We start from the raw sequence: 13,097 nt of genomic DNA, 5'->3' as shown, positions 1-13,097 counted from the left end.
CAATTAAAGTTCCCCTTTTAGTATTTCTTCTAAGGTTTTAGGATCCATTGATTATCATTGCCTAGATCCATTATTTCATTAAGAGTTGCAAATATTGATTTTGTAATTTCAGCATTCCATAGGCATTTGTAGTAAATTAGAGTTCTTCAATAAAAACTTTTAACTATTCGTTTACTCTGAAACAGTTCATACAAAAAAGGCAGCATACATGCTTAACTCTATAAATTTTCAGAGTAATAAGTTTGTGCCCAAGAATCTCCAATGGAGCACACAAAAAAAGTTTTTCCCATTGTTCCAGATCACACAAATGGCAAGTGACAAATCAGAATGACCTCACAGCCATCTCTCTAATCTCATACAACACCACACTGCTTCCATTATACAAATCCAGAATGTGGATTCTCTACCTACCATAATCTACCATTATGACTTGGTTTTTGAAAAGAGAATGGTGGCTTTCATCGGTTTCTTCAGCTTACTCTAAGTCATCCTCTTCACAAACCCTACCCGAATCGTTCCATTTAAATCATTCCATTTAAAATGCACACACGGCCCTCCTCCACATGCCTGATCCCCTTATTTCTATTTATTTTCCATGACATGCGACCTTCTGACATGCCATGGAAGTTACTTATTATAGTTATTGTTGTCTGTCTCTTCCCACTAGAATAGAAGGTCCCTGAAGGTCGGGCGTTTTGTCAGTTTTATTCACTGATGTATCTTTAGAACCTAGAGTAGATACTCAATAGATATTGATTAAATAAATGAATGAATAATCACAAGTTTATTAAAGGGCAATTTGATTAAACTCTGTTTACAAGACTAGTAAACAATTTGGTAGTGGGAACTTAAGAGTATGTTCCAAGACCTGAATATATATTTTTAAACAGCAAAATGAATGAAGTTGTATTTATTTTCTACTTTCCTGTATGAACACTATTCACTTTGGCTTAAAAAAAAAAAAAAAGGTCATTTGCAAGACTGATACCATACCTTTTCAGCCCATAATTTTATTCTGAAAATCTCTTAAAATGTCATAAAAGATGGGCAACAGCTCAACTTTAAAAGCAGGCATACTTTGTTGAAATAAAGCACTTAAGCCTTAGGTTTCACTCAAATAATTTTTATTTGTAATAAGAACAGTGGTCCTCAGAGTGTTGTGTGGGATCATCCTTGGGGTTCCCCAAAACTCATGAGGTCAAAACTATTTTCCTAATACCGTTAAGGCACTGTTGGCCTTTTTCATTGCATTTACTGACATTTATATCATGGTGAAAAAGCAACAATGAGTAAAACTGCTGATGCCTTAGCATGAGTTGAGGCAACAAACTGTACTAGTATTCCTTATAGTTTTCACTGTCATTCGCCTGCAGTTTAAAAAAACGCCATTTCATCTAAGAATATCTTTGATGAAGCAACAAACATTAATTTTATCAAAGCTCAATCTTTAAATCGCATCCTTTTTATATTCTGCGTGATGAGTGGAAAAAACATTCAAAGCCTCTCTGCTGCCTACTGAATGAAGTATGATGATTGTTTCACAGAAAAGCACTTGATAGTTTGAGTTAAGAGCTAAACTACTACTTTTTTCATGGACTACAATTTTTACTTAAAAGAACTGACAGACGATAGTTACTCAGACAGATTTACATTATTTGGCAAACATTTTTCTAACTAATCCTGTCTTTTCAAGGGAAACAACCAATAGTATTTATTTCCAATGATAAAATTTGAGTTTTGAAGCAAAAATTAGAATTTCGGAAAACTTGTATCTACTGTGATCTTTACAGCTTTCAAATACGTAAAATTTGCTAGTGAGATCAGTATGACAATAACCAATATTTTGTTTTGATATTGTATAATGAAATGTGTCAATTTGGAAGATCTATAATAATTCAGTGAACTACTATTTTCCAAATGACCAATATGTGACGTTTCAAAATCATGCAAGAGTAAAAGACAGACTGATAAATTTTAATAGAGCACAAAAAGTTAATTGCCATGGTTTTAGATTCCATAGTGCAACTAACCTTTAAGAAACTATTTGTTGAGTTTCAGTGCTCTTAAGGGAAATTATCTAAAAAGGCTGTTAAAATAATTTCATTTCCAACTAACTATTTTTAATGTGATTTCTCCATATACTTCAACCAGAACAACATATTACAATAGACTAATGCAAATATAGATGTGAGAATCCAGCTGTCATAAGTATGATGTTACAGACTTCTATAAAAACCTATAAAACGATGCCATCCTTCTCAGTAAATTTTTGTTTAGAAAAATGATTACTTTTCAGGGAAAAAAGTGTTCTACATGTTAACACATAATGGGCTTTTTATTGCTATTTTAAAATCAATTAAATGTTTTTAAATTTTGTTTTTAATTTCTAATGTGATAAATATTGAGAGATGTCACCTACAGAAAGATTTTCAATATTTTCAAGAGTATAAAAAGATCCTAAAACCAAAGTTTGGGAACTCATATTTTACAGTTTAAAAAGGACCTTTAGATATATTATCTCAACTTCTCCTCTTTTAACAACTACTTAATTATCTGCCCTCCATGACTTGGAACTAAAAAATTTCCCATGTTGTTAATGCTTACCTTGCATTTACAATGTTTCCAGCATTCAACTCTACCATTTCTTCGAAACCAATTGCAAATATATCAGTTGGCTTGCTTCTTTTATCTATAATTAAGCGTCCAAGAAAGACTTTTAAAATACAGCCTCAGTCAAATGGTGCCCCTTCCTTTTCTCCTCCCCACCTTGTGTCAACAACCAAGATCAATACCAGACCTCACAAAAATCCATTTTTGTGTTTTAAATTTCACCAGATTCAAATTAAAGGCAAAAACCCATGAGTGAGACACAATTACTTTAAATTTACACTCCATTCAGGAGTCCTAAGTTTTGCTTCTTTAAAGTTGTTATTCTAGAAGATCCTTAGGTTCTTTCAGGAATCATTTTGAAAGAATTCTTGCTAAAGTTTGAACTATGGACAACAGAGAAATGAGCCACTTCTAAAAGGTAGAAGTGAATCAAAACTGGAGAGGTAAAGGAAATCTCCAGAAAAGGCTCGAACAATAAAGCGGTTGAGAAACCACCTCAAATTAGAGATAATAGTTGGGAGAGATTTTTCTCATTCAAATTTGAAAACCACAGGCTTGATCTTCTTGCTATTTCCTAGGTGGAAGGAATCAAGGGAAACTATAAGAGATTCAGTGGTCAAGATATGTCCCTCCATGCTAGCTATTAATTTTCTCCTAGTTGACAAGGACTAAGAACAGAAGCTGCTAGAGATAAACAGTGCAGGGGTCCTTGGGTAGCCTAAGTATTCAGGAATGAGGATAAATAGCTAGAAATAACCTGTAATTACTATGAACTAGTAAAATGTTTAGGTACTGCTATTATACGCAAGGCTTATACATACATCATCTCATTTAATAATCACACAAACACCTATGAGACAAATTATTTTTGCCATTTATTTACAGACATGAAACTGAGGCTCTAAAAAACTAGCCACTTGCTCGAGTTCACAGATAAAATGTGGCACAAAGACTCTGGAACCAAACTGCCTGAAGTCAAGTTCCAGTTTTGCCACTACCAGCTGCACGACCTTGGGCAGGTCACTTCCCTTACTGTGTTTAAGTCTCCTCTTCTGTGAAATTGGAATAATACTAAGAGTATCTATGTAGTAGGGCTGTTATGAGGATTAAGTCAACAGGTGTAAAATACTCATAATTGTAATGTTAACTGCTATTTTATTATTATTATTATTCTACTACAACACCACCTCCTACTAGGACCTAAGTTAGGTTCAATGTAAAAAGGGAAAAAGGGCATTTTAATAAAAGTTTGGGAAAACTCCCGTAGTTTAAGATGTGATGATTAAAGATAACTAAAAAAAGTAAAATTTGTATCTCACATGATTTCCTATGCATATTACCTTCATATACAATACTTGGTAAATGTGCACCTTTTTATAAAGAAAATTAAAGTTGACTTTAAAAAAGGAGGCTGCCTGGAATTCAAGATTCTAATCAAATCTTAATAAAAGCATCCTCATGCTTTTAATATTTGGTTTTGGCTCTTAATAGTGTGGTGGCAGAGTACCCAAATTGAATGACAACCAATTTTTTGCAAGGATAGAGCACTACTGTTCTGTTAGAAAGTACCAACAAATGTTACGAGTTTTGTAAGACGGCTTACGATCCACACTGAAGATTTCATATTTTAGTAACTAAAGAGAGGACTAGATTTGAAAAGTGGCACTAGGTTTGAAAACTGAAACTCAAATTAGCAATTACAAAATAAGTTTGTTTTGTGTCAGGTTAAAAAAATAAAAGCAGAACTGACTGATTATTCTTATATGTGTGGTTGCCTTTAAAGATATCTATTTATGTATGAATCCTAATTTCCTGAGACTATCAAAGGAAAAGATCTTATTTTACTATTAATGTTTCTTTTTCATGTAGTAGAAAAAAAAGATCTAGAAATAAAAAGGATGTAACCTTTTAACAGATTTGATCTATAAAAATGCTGGCCCTCAAATTTATAAATTGAAGCTTCTTTTAGAAAGCAATGCATATTGTGAAGTGCTACACTGTTTTTTAGATTCATAAATCACAGTCAGGATTAATTAATTAAATCCACTATTATAAAAAGCTCACCTTGAAACTCCTGGATGCCAGCTAACTTGGGTGCATCAAGAAGCCAGTCGGTGAGTGTCTGATTCTTAAAAGCTATACTGCGAAACTGCTTCCCACCATTCACATTCCAGGTTCCAACACATACTCGGATTTTCTTGGGTTTTGAATACTTGTAGAAATTCTCACACATGCTCTTTAGTACTTTAGAAGAAGCTAATGAAAAATAAAACACAGGAGAATTTTAGCTTCATTAAAGCACTTATTAAAATTGATTTTCATAACTGAGAAATGATGTCTGGAAAACACAATTATCATGATAAACACAAACAAGCATAACATTCATGCAGAAGCACAAAGAGGAAACAGCCTTCAACACAAAGCCCAGCACTTGTCGATTGACTAACATAATTAGAAAAATAATCGACCACATTAAACACAATAACCAAGTAAGAAAAGCTATTACAAAATTATTGCGGCAACATAAAACATGCAGAACAAACAGTTCTGTTTCAATGAAATGCTATGTTATTTTATAATGTATACAATTAGAGACAGTATATTTTTAGGAATACAGCAATTGACTTTCAAATAACTTTCATTCAAAGGCTGGTAAAAATATAAATTTTATTTCTCCCCAAACAAAAACAACCAAAAACATTTACATTTAAGGTTCTAGTTATTGACAGGTGGTTTGATGATTATGGCTCCTTGACAAAAATACAAATTATGGTTGACAATGAGATGCTGGAGAATGAAGTCACTAATAAACGCTTCCGATCTCACTCGGGGTTGAAGCAAAGCCCTTAACTATGGCTACAAGGCCCTAAACGACTTCCTTTGCCTTTCTGCCCTCACCTGCTACCCAGGCCTGTTTGCCTACTGCTCAGCCACCAGCCTCCTTGCTGTTTCAAAAGGATGCCAGCCAGGCCTGCTCCCCACACTGGGCCTTTACACTGGCTGCTTCCACTGTGTGCAACACCCTTTCCTCACTGCCCTCAGATCTTTTCCAGACCATCTTGTTAAAATTTGCATTGTCCATAACCTTCCATATCCCCTCTTTGATTTTTCTCTGTAGCAGTTATCACCATTTATGAACTATGTATTTTATGAACTATGCATTTTATGAAAAGCTCCATGAGGGCAGAAATGTTGGTCTACTTTGTTTACTGCAACATCTTAGTGACTAGGAGTGCCTAGTACATAGTAAGTGCCCAATAAACAATTGTTAAATGAATGAATGTTCCATACATTTTGGATCCTCAATCTCTTTTCCTGCATATTTTTTTACTACTACCTATCTTTCTTCCTCCTAAACCACATTTCATTTTGGTTAAGTTAAATTTTTGGCACTTAAGGTGGATAGAACCTGAAACAGACCTTCACGTAATAAAAGAGAACATGCACTTAACTGGCAGTTAACTGGTAAGAGGAAAAGGATTTCAAAATGAGTCTCAACTCCTGCCACATGATCTTATTTTATTATGATATTATTAATTTTATAATACCGAGATATAGCAAAAATGAGAGTCAAAAAGGCAAATGTCATCTTAGTACCATCTTTGATCCCAAGGACAGAAATGCAGGTTTTTAGCCCTCTTATTATCTGATTTGATTACTTGGATGAAAGCAGATTATTTGTTCAGGCCTGTTTGTATGGTTAATCAAAAGCTGGCTGTACCTAGATAAAGAATCACTGGTGTTTATCACTGAAGTCACTGCCACTGTTACTACTATGAAAATGACTTCTGCAATCCTTTCTATATCAAAACATAAGTTCTAAATTTATTTATCAGCTTAAAATAACCAGCAAGACAAATAATGAACTGTGTGAACAAAAACAAATTGCCATGTTGTGTGAACTAACAAAATTAGTTTATAAACGGAATAGAAAGTTTTGAAAAATCCTAGCTTTTTTTAACTGGCTGGCACCTTAAAATACAGAAAGAAATGAGTATGTTCGAGCAGATGTCCATCCTAAACACCATACTATCATTTCAGAAAATGGATTTCATTATATAACTCAAAAATATCTGAAGCGCTCTCTTCTTCTATCCTTCTCAAAAAAAAAAAAAAATTAACTAAGTTTCTCAAAACATTCAGAACAATAAGCAAAACAAATCTTAAGTGATACCAAATCTAAAGTGAATGAAAGAAAAAAATGTTCTTTTCCATAAAATTTCTGGCAAGAGATTAGCTTTTGTTCCCTTCACCACAGATTCAAGTTTGAAGACCAGATCGTAAACTTTGTCCAGAAAATGAAAGACATGAGATTCCTATGAATAGGAAGGGCAAGAAAATAATGACCTTTAGGTATTATACACAACTCTTCAAAATCTGTTAGCAATGTTGATGCTTTTTAAAAGATTTCACATCATATTTTAGTGCAGGTCTTATGATTACAGAGAATATTTCATCCGCAGGATGAGAAAATGAGTCAATGCCTTTTCAAATATTATGTGTGAGAAACACTTTTTAGTAGTCACAGATAATACTCTGAAATTAATCCATAATCATTACATCCGGGTTTTTCCATTAGTGTATTAAGAGTAAGGTAAAACACTAATGTTTATTCAATGAATTATAAAAGTGAAATTAAAACTAGGTGAGCTGTATTTAAATGAACTTAACATTTCCTACAGGATGACAAAGAACACTGTATATTTCCTTCTAAGTGAAGTGGCTTAGTTTTCTCAAACTTAAAATTTTTTTCTCAGATTAAAACAAGGTATCAATTTCTGCTGCTAGAATCTGAGGGAAAAAGAAGACAAAGTTTCCATTTATACAGCTTTATTTATTTATAATATCAACTTTAAAAAATTAAAGAAAATGTTGCTTTTATGTAGAGATTGATTTTCTATACTGTACCTGACTGTAATGTCTGCTCAGAAACTATGGATGCATCAAGAAGAAAACAAAGAATCATTAGTAAAACAGCAAGTTACAGTTAAAACCTAGAGTGTTACCACAAAATAGTCTAAGATGGCCTCATTTCTTTCGAGTCAATTTGATAACTTCATTTTTTCTGTTAGTTATAGGACACCAAAGATAAATGGTAATAGTTGATACACACTTTCTGCATCTAAGAAAAATCCTACAGTGACTCAGTGATGTCAGAGTTACACAATCAGAAGGTCGTAGGTCTGCTTTTCAGGCTGCTCCTGTACGTATGTATGTGCATGTGCGTGCGTGTGCGTGCATGTGCACACACATGTGAGGGAGAATATAAATCTGAAAACCTAAGAGACTGCAGGGTATTGAGCATATGGAAGGCATCGCCCTCATACATACCTTTTAGTATTCCTTCTGGGACTCACTGATTAATACGTACAAGCAGTTCAGTTATAACAAAACATATAAATTCCAAAAAAATCACCATGCTGTCCAAAACTGTGCAAATTTGCACAGCCACAGGGGAAAATGAGGTCAGAGCAAAATAAATAAATAAATAAATAAACAAACAAATAAATAAATAAATAAGCAGTGACTTACTAAAAAAGTTAGGAACCTAATGAAAACAACAGCACAGTTTTACATGTTAACTAGTTAAGAGGTGTATGAATATTCTTTAAATATGGCACCTCATCTTGAAAAACACCTGAAGTTTGCTCATAGCAATGTGCTTCAGAAGGATTGCAGCTTGTCACTGTAAGTGATGGAAGAAGGGCTCTCTGACATTGGACAGAAAGTGGCAACACCAGATGTGAGTGGGTATGGTTCATAACACACCTGGTAAACTGAGGCAGCGAGATGTTTGAGGTGTGTACATATGTGTAAGTATGTGTTGTATATTTCTACTCATCTCAGTTCTGCTGGGTGCAGTTTTCTGTGTTTACCTAGTGTTATTACTGTGTTTACCTAGTATTATGCTCAAAATGTTCCCTAATATATCATCCGTGTTGGAACAAATTCTGTTCCTTAGAATAAATGTTACAGCAGAACTGACTGTACTTTTTTTTAAAGATATTTTACATCTAGTAAAATCTGCAGGAAACTAAAAAACTGATGATCAAGTTTGAGAATTCTTGGGTCGCTCGCTTCTTTTCTTTCCTTCAGTTGCTTACTTAGAATTGTTGCTTATTAATGCCTTCATATCGAAGTAGGCACAGGTGGAAAGAAGTGATCAGATGCAAAACTGTTGGAAGCCAGGGAGAAAGCCTGAGGTTAAAAACAGTAGCTACATTCAGATTTTGTTTTTAGAGCTTTAGTAGGTCTCAGTCCCCTGGCCTACTTACAGATAGATCCCTGAGGAGCTGATTGTAATTAACTACCTTCGGCACCATGCAGAATTCTGAAAGAATCCATGACAACCTATTTGACCAAGTAATTATCCAAGAATACATTACTTGATGAAGAATAATTTCTCCAACTTGAACAGGGAAAATTGAAGGGTTTGGTTTGGAGATAACAGAAGAAATAAACATGTTCAGAGTGCTGAAAAGTTAAAATAGCAAAAATATGGAGTAAGGAAGTCTAATTTATTAAGTTCTACAATGAACATTGAATTTTCCCATATTACTTAATATATGTTCACTGACGTGAGCAGAAATTCTTTTGACTTTAATAAAAGATATAATGAAAGATAAAAGCCATCCTGAAAGCCATATATTTATTTCAAATATTAAAATTGAGGATAACAGTATCCAATAATAAGCAGTATTTTAAATTACTGATTAATATGATTGAATATTTATTCAAACAATAGCAATGAAAAGTAAGACCAAATTATAGAAACTTTTGGGATAGTGACTAGCAAAATAACCAATATAGGTATTATTTTTTTCAATAAAGCATTTGTTTTCTACATAATTAACTACTAAGTGCTCTGTTAACTGAATATTCTATGAAGTCCTGCTTTATGTAAAGTTAGCAATACTTAAACCATTCACCCCCTCAATCATAATCTATAAAAGAAAACATGCCTCAGTTTATGGTTTAATAATACCACTGATGATACAACATTTTGAAAAAGACAGACTGCCTTTGGAGAATATACTTTTTAAAACTCACAGTGATAAAAAAATCCTTCCAAAACTATTTTAAGCAATCTAAAAATTATTTATGTAAATAAGTTTACATTTACCTCTTATACTTTTAGAAGAAATATCAGTAACATAAAGTAAAAGATAAAGTATGCATACCACGCAAACTTCCAGTAGTTAAAAGTGCTCGAGCTTTGTCAGCTAAATCACTATTTAGAGTATTTCCCAGGAGTAAGACATCAATGGCCTCTTGCTTGGAGCTGTCAAAGAAGTTATTTTGAATCGTTCTAGTAACAGACCGAGCACCATCTTTTAACTTTCCAGCCTGTTGGGGGGAAAAGGAGCATGGACTTTCACTCTAAATATTTTTGGCTTAGTAGGTACTTTGAAATTTTAAGTTTTATAAGATTTTTATCATAATAATAATGACCTAATCATTCTATTTTGAATATCAAACTGTCACATTAAAATGGCTCAAATTGTCAGTTTCTTTTCCTCTTTTGCACGGAGATGGAAAAAGCTCAGTCATCATCTACTAATGATATCTAGAGCACTAAGCGTTTCCAATTGCTTATTATAAAGAAATAAACTGAAGTGTACTTAAAACGAGGAAATTACTTCTTACAATGTAACTTTGAGAGCTGAGGATGGAATGGGTGAAGAGAAGCAGAGGAGATAAAGGAGGATTCACTGTATTTAACACTCTCTTAGAAAAACTTCAAAGTACTTTAGTAGTAGAAAAATAAAACTGAAATTGTTCCCAAATAAATTAGTCAAAACTATAACTGAACATAAGAATAAAGGTCTAGTCTAAAAAGAAATTTATAATTGTAATTGATAAACATTACATGAAAACTACAGTCTGTATATTTTAGGTCATTTTATTGTCTATGTAAATATAAATAATAAAAAATAATAAACTTATGCTAATTCCTACAGTGAGTTTATTATATCTTTTAATGAGCATATATTACTATAAAGATTTATTTTGAAACTTACAGATTTTGATAATTGTTTAAAAAAACTTTAACCTTTTGAAAAACACTTTGTTATATATAATTTTTATTACTTAAAAAAATTATAGTAATAGTAATTTGAGGCTTAAAATGTTAGTCCCTTTCATGTGAAACCATTAATAAATGACATTATTTGAAAAGACACTCACCATTCACATTATCAGGAAATTAAAAGGAACCCAGAGAAAGGAAAAGAAAGAACAGTTCAGATGTTAGATTTTAGTTCAATACAGACTAGTATATTAACATATGAAATTCCATATCTATCAGGTTAGAGATAAAGGACCACTGTGTAACCTCATATATGTAACCTCTCTCTCTATATATAGTCATTGTGTAGAAACAAAAAGGCAAAAGAACATTTTAAGCAATAGTCGTAGAGAATCAGGTTTTATCAGCAAGAATTATGTTCTTTCTTTACAACAAATAAATGAAAGTTTAACAATTTCAGGTTTTCAAAAATAGGGACCACTTAAAAGAAAATATTGTAAATGTCAATAGATATTATTTCTATGAGTTGAACAAAAGGGTATCTTGCAGGTAAAGCCAATACCTCTGGACAGAGGCGTGGCACTTTATGAGACACAAAGAGGCAGATTTGGAAATTAAAAGAAGAATTAGATGATGAATGTTCTTTGAAGAATTTCAGCTGCTATACTGAAGAGGCTGAATGAGAAATAAAAGTGGTAAACATCCTTATTTCTATTCCTGAAGTAATCTGAGAAAATGTAGAGATTTAAGATGTTATTTATAAATTCATCTGAGGTCAGGAGACTTAAAAAGTCAATATTGTACATATTATAATGAAAAGTATCTCAAGTATGCTTCCTAAGTCCCTCAATACGGCCAAATACCAGCGTGAACATAGTTTGTAGGTAATATCAGTAATTAAAAAGTAATGGTGAGACACAAAGTTATACTTAAGTCTGTATCTCACACTGCTTTTGCACATTCTGATAGCCTCCTTTTCAAGATAAGTGAAAGAATAAAAACTTAAGCCCTAATAATGTTGGGTTCATAGTCGGTGTTGCATAAATTTTCCATTGATTTATTCTCCATCCAGCATTTGTCACATACCTGTTAAACTGTAGGTACTGTGTTAAGTGCTGGGGATACAAAGCCAAATGAGACAGCACCCTTTATAAGGAACACTATGGTTTAAAAAAATTGTATTTATGATAAAAATAAACAATATGAAAAGCAAAACAAATATGCAAGGGGAAATCATTTTAAAAATGTAAGCAATACATATATAGGCCTAGCAGATTATCACTACATGACTAAATATGTCATACACACACAGCCCCCCAACTTAGGGAAATAACTACCTTCTATTCAGTCATTAGTACCACTAGAGAAGGGAGAGTTAAAGAGGAATAAAAGCGTAATAAGACAAAGTCCTAAAACAGATACCTAAAAAAGTTAATTAAAAAAAAGATGATTTAAAGGGTTTATTAAAAGAGGAAAAAGAGGATCTTTCATAATCATGATAGAACTACATTTACCTTAGCCTTTCCTTCCAGAGCTCCGGTTCCTGCATATATCTTACTTATTGAATCACCGTTCACAGACCACATGGACCGAAAAACTTCCTGAAAGCGAGTCACCAGCTGAGGCTTTTCAGCTAAGCCAAGAGCTTCCAACTGTTTAGCCAGCATCTAAAACCACAAAAGAGAAATTTTTATAAGTGCATTAATATCTTAATTGTGATGTGGCTTTTTAAGAACTACCAAAAGCAAACCCAAAATTTGTAGTTATAAGACTATGTAGAACTGGATTCTGAAAACCTAATAGTTTACTAGGCTGTTATTTCTCACCATTTCAATTTTTAAAGTAAATATCACATCAACGAAACTTATAAGCAATTTAATGTTCTCTTGTAGTAATAAGAACATCTTTCTGGTTAAATGATAAAATTTATCTTATTAAAATATCTCTGTAAGTTATATGTATTTACCTTATCCACCTAGATTATTCAATAGCATGCTTTAGAGCAGAAAAAATATTTACCTAATTCATCTAAATATATATAGAAATAACAAAGTTTCTTTAATTTTTGTATTTGGTTTTATAAGTTTGGGTAATTAAGGTCAAGAGATTATGAGAAAAAAGAAAAATAAAGACAAAGCCATATCTCTGGATAAGGTCATAACAGCTTTTTATGAATAAAATCTCTATCGGGAAAGTGTATAATGGAGAACTAGAGGGAACATACACGGAATACAAGGATCTTCGGGCTACCACAATTCCCTCATCGTAACAGCAGCAGTGTTTAGAAAAGGTATTAGTCTTTATTCAGAATGAGTGTTAGCCTTGAAATCTGTCAGAGTCAAAGAAACGCACAATTCTTATGTAGTCTACTTGTCTTGTTTGGAATCCAGTCATATTTTATGCCTTGAATTTTTATGTAACTCCTTTCTATTTGCATTTTCTTTTATCTTATTAGCTA

At 32.7% G+C, this 13,097-nt stretch overlaps 1 protein-coding gene across 17 annotated transcripts in view; it reads right to left on the bottom strand.

The window, feature by feature from the left end:
* SYNJ1 (synaptojanin 1) overlaps positions 1 to 13,097 on the bottom strand; it is a 76,855-nt gene that overhangs the window by 31,260 nt on the left and 32,498 nt on the right. For 7 of the 17 annotated variants that reach the window (XM_036219605.1, XM_036219600.1, XM_036219602.1 and 4 more), the window contains exons 11-15: positions 12,154 to 12,306; positions 9,792 to 9,957; positions 7,519 to 7,542; positions 4,675 to 4,866; positions 2,605 to 2,689 (exon numbers count right to left, since the gene is read on the bottom strand). In XM_036219605.1, coding sequence (XP_036075498.1) covers positions 2,605 to 2,689; positions 4,675 to 4,866; positions 7,519 to 7,542; positions 9,792 to 9,957; positions 12,154 to 12,306 — 620 coding nt within the window. The remainder of the gene's footprint in view (positions 1 to 2,604; positions 2,690 to 4,674; positions 4,867 to 7,518; positions 7,543 to 9,791; positions 9,958 to 12,153; positions 12,307 to 13,097) is intronic. The other 10 variants (XM_036219601.1, XM_036219615.1, XM_036219610.1 and 7 more) reach the window with 2 other exon arrangements.

This window comes from Rousettus aegyptiacus, unplaced genomic scaffold (assembly GCF_014176215.1).
Source record: "Rousettus aegyptiacus isolate mRouAeg1 unplaced genomic scaffold, mRouAeg1.p scaffold_m13_p_4, whole genome shotgun sequence".
Classification (NCBI taxonomy): domain Eukaryota; kingdom Metazoa; phylum Chordata; class Mammalia; order Chiroptera; family Pteropodidae; genus Rousettus; species Rousettus aegyptiacus.
The sequence above is the reverse complement of the archived record's forward strand: the minus strand, read 5'-3'. Positions and strand labels throughout refer to the sequence as shown.